The sequence below is a fragment of the Pteropus alecto genome, unplaced genomic scaffold (assembly GCF_000325575.1).
Source record: "Pteropus alecto unplaced genomic scaffold, ASM32557v1 scaffold115, whole genome shotgun sequence".
Taxonomy (NCBI): domain Eukaryota; kingdom Metazoa; phylum Chordata; class Mammalia; order Chiroptera; family Pteropodidae; genus Pteropus; species Pteropus alecto.
The window spans coordinates 1,585,460-1,587,122 of NW_006436814.1; the positions used below are offsets into that span (position 1 = coordinate 1,585,460).

Consider the following 1,663-nt stretch of genomic DNA (forward strand, 5'->3'; position numbering starts at 1 on the left):
GTCAGGTCTTCTCAGACTTCTCTGCCCACAGCATGGCCAGATCCCATGTGAAGACAAAAGGGAGGTGAAGGCTGGCTTCCGGAGCACCTCCTAAGGCATGTGGGGCAGCAGTTCAATGGCAATTAAGTCAGGAATGTATGTTGCCAGACAGGTGAGGGAATAGAAAGTGGGCATGGAGGGAGAGGTGGTGATGCAGGTGGTGGTGCTAGTACTAAGAAGAGCCAATGAGGCAACGGCTGGCTATCTCAGCTGAGGAATGGGCAGGGTGGATTTCTGCATGCAAAAAAAGCAAGATAAGTCAGAATAGCTGCGTTTATCTTTTTATATACCCTGTTTCTGCACGCTGAAATGGTACTTATTCAATTTTAGGTAGAAAGCTTCCCGTCAAGTGGGCCTACCAACTTGTTGGAACATAAAACAGCGCAGCATCATCACATTGTGCCATGTGTGTTTCATGAAGAAATATCCTGCGACCTAAACAGGCAGCGGTTGACTTCAAATATTACTGTACGATTTGTTTTGAACGTGGTTGTTGCTCAACTATTTCAAATTTTGAAATTGGTAGTAGCTATCTAGGAGCCTTTACAAAGGCCTAGCCTCTAGGCTGCTTCGAAGCAAACGACAAATAGGAAGAAAGATTACACTGAAAACCACGTGTCTCCCAGTAGGAAGTACATTACTATTCTATTTCCCGAAAGTTCACTTTTGATGTGTGCGTAACGATGTAAATATTTCTAAATACCAGATCTGACATCCATATATTTGCTTGCCTCATTGGTAAAATTATTGGAATTGCGTCCTCTAGGACCAACAAGTAAAAATAACCTCCCTTTGATATTAATATATAGGAAACGGAGTGAAAAACCGGGGCCATGAAACAGTCCAAAGCCCTGAGGTGGCTCTCGTGTCAACAAAGTGGACCGGAGGCGAAGGTCTGCAAGCTCGGGGCCTGCAGGTGGGGGAACGGTGAGCCTGGATCTCAGGGCTTTTCGGAACAGTCCACTCCCGCTCGGTTTCTCCGGGGCGGGGGAGGGAGGGTGATGAGAAAGAGGATGCCGCGGGGTTGGTCTCCGCCCCGCGTCGGGAGCAGGCCTCGGGCGGTACCTCCTCAAACTCGGACCGTATCCCATCCCCACCCCGGCCCCAATCCTGGGGCTGAGCACGGGTCCTCGGACCGAAAACTGCTGGTCCCCAGGCACCGCGCATCTCTCCAAGGCTCCCGCGGAACCCGCATTTTCCTCCAGAGCCACTCAAACCCCGCAAGCCAAGATCCCAGGTCAGGGGTCTCTGACCTCCCACCATTTCTCCACGTCGCCGCAGCTCATAGCAGGAGGAAAGCAGCTCAAGGTGACACCTTATTTTGGACGGAGGATCCGGGTTCCGGGCCCGAGATGCCGGGCCCGGCTTCCCGTCTGAGCTCACCTGGCAGCGGCACACGATGTCGGCGTCCTGCGCCAGCAGATCCACCACCTTGCCTTTGCCTTCGTCGCCCCACTGCGCGCCGAGCACCACCGTTACCCGGTTCCCTCCCGGCCGCGCCCTGGGGCGGCCGCAGTCGCCGTTGGGCAGGGACGATGCCGCTGGGTTGGTCTCGGCAAACGCCATGGCTCCAGTGACGAGAAGAGAGCCCGAAGCGGACGCAGCGAGGAGTGCGCGAACAGAA

At 54.1% G+C, this 1,663-nt stretch overlaps 1 protein-coding gene across 1 annotated transcript in view; it reads right to left on the reverse strand.

Annotated features, from left to right (window-relative positions):
- Positions 1-1,657, reverse strand: part of ADSS (adenylosuccinate synthase) — a 37,862-nt gene extending 36,205 nt beyond the window's left edge. Inside the window, exon 1 of the mRNA XM_006914263.1 lies at positions 1,423-1,657. Within this exon, the coding sequence (XP_006914325.1) occupies positions 1,423-1,605 (183 nt within the window). The 5' untranslated portion in view covers positions 1,606-1,657. The remainder of the gene's footprint in view (positions 1-1,422) is intronic.
- Positions 1,658-1,663: the final 6 nt, after the last annotated feature.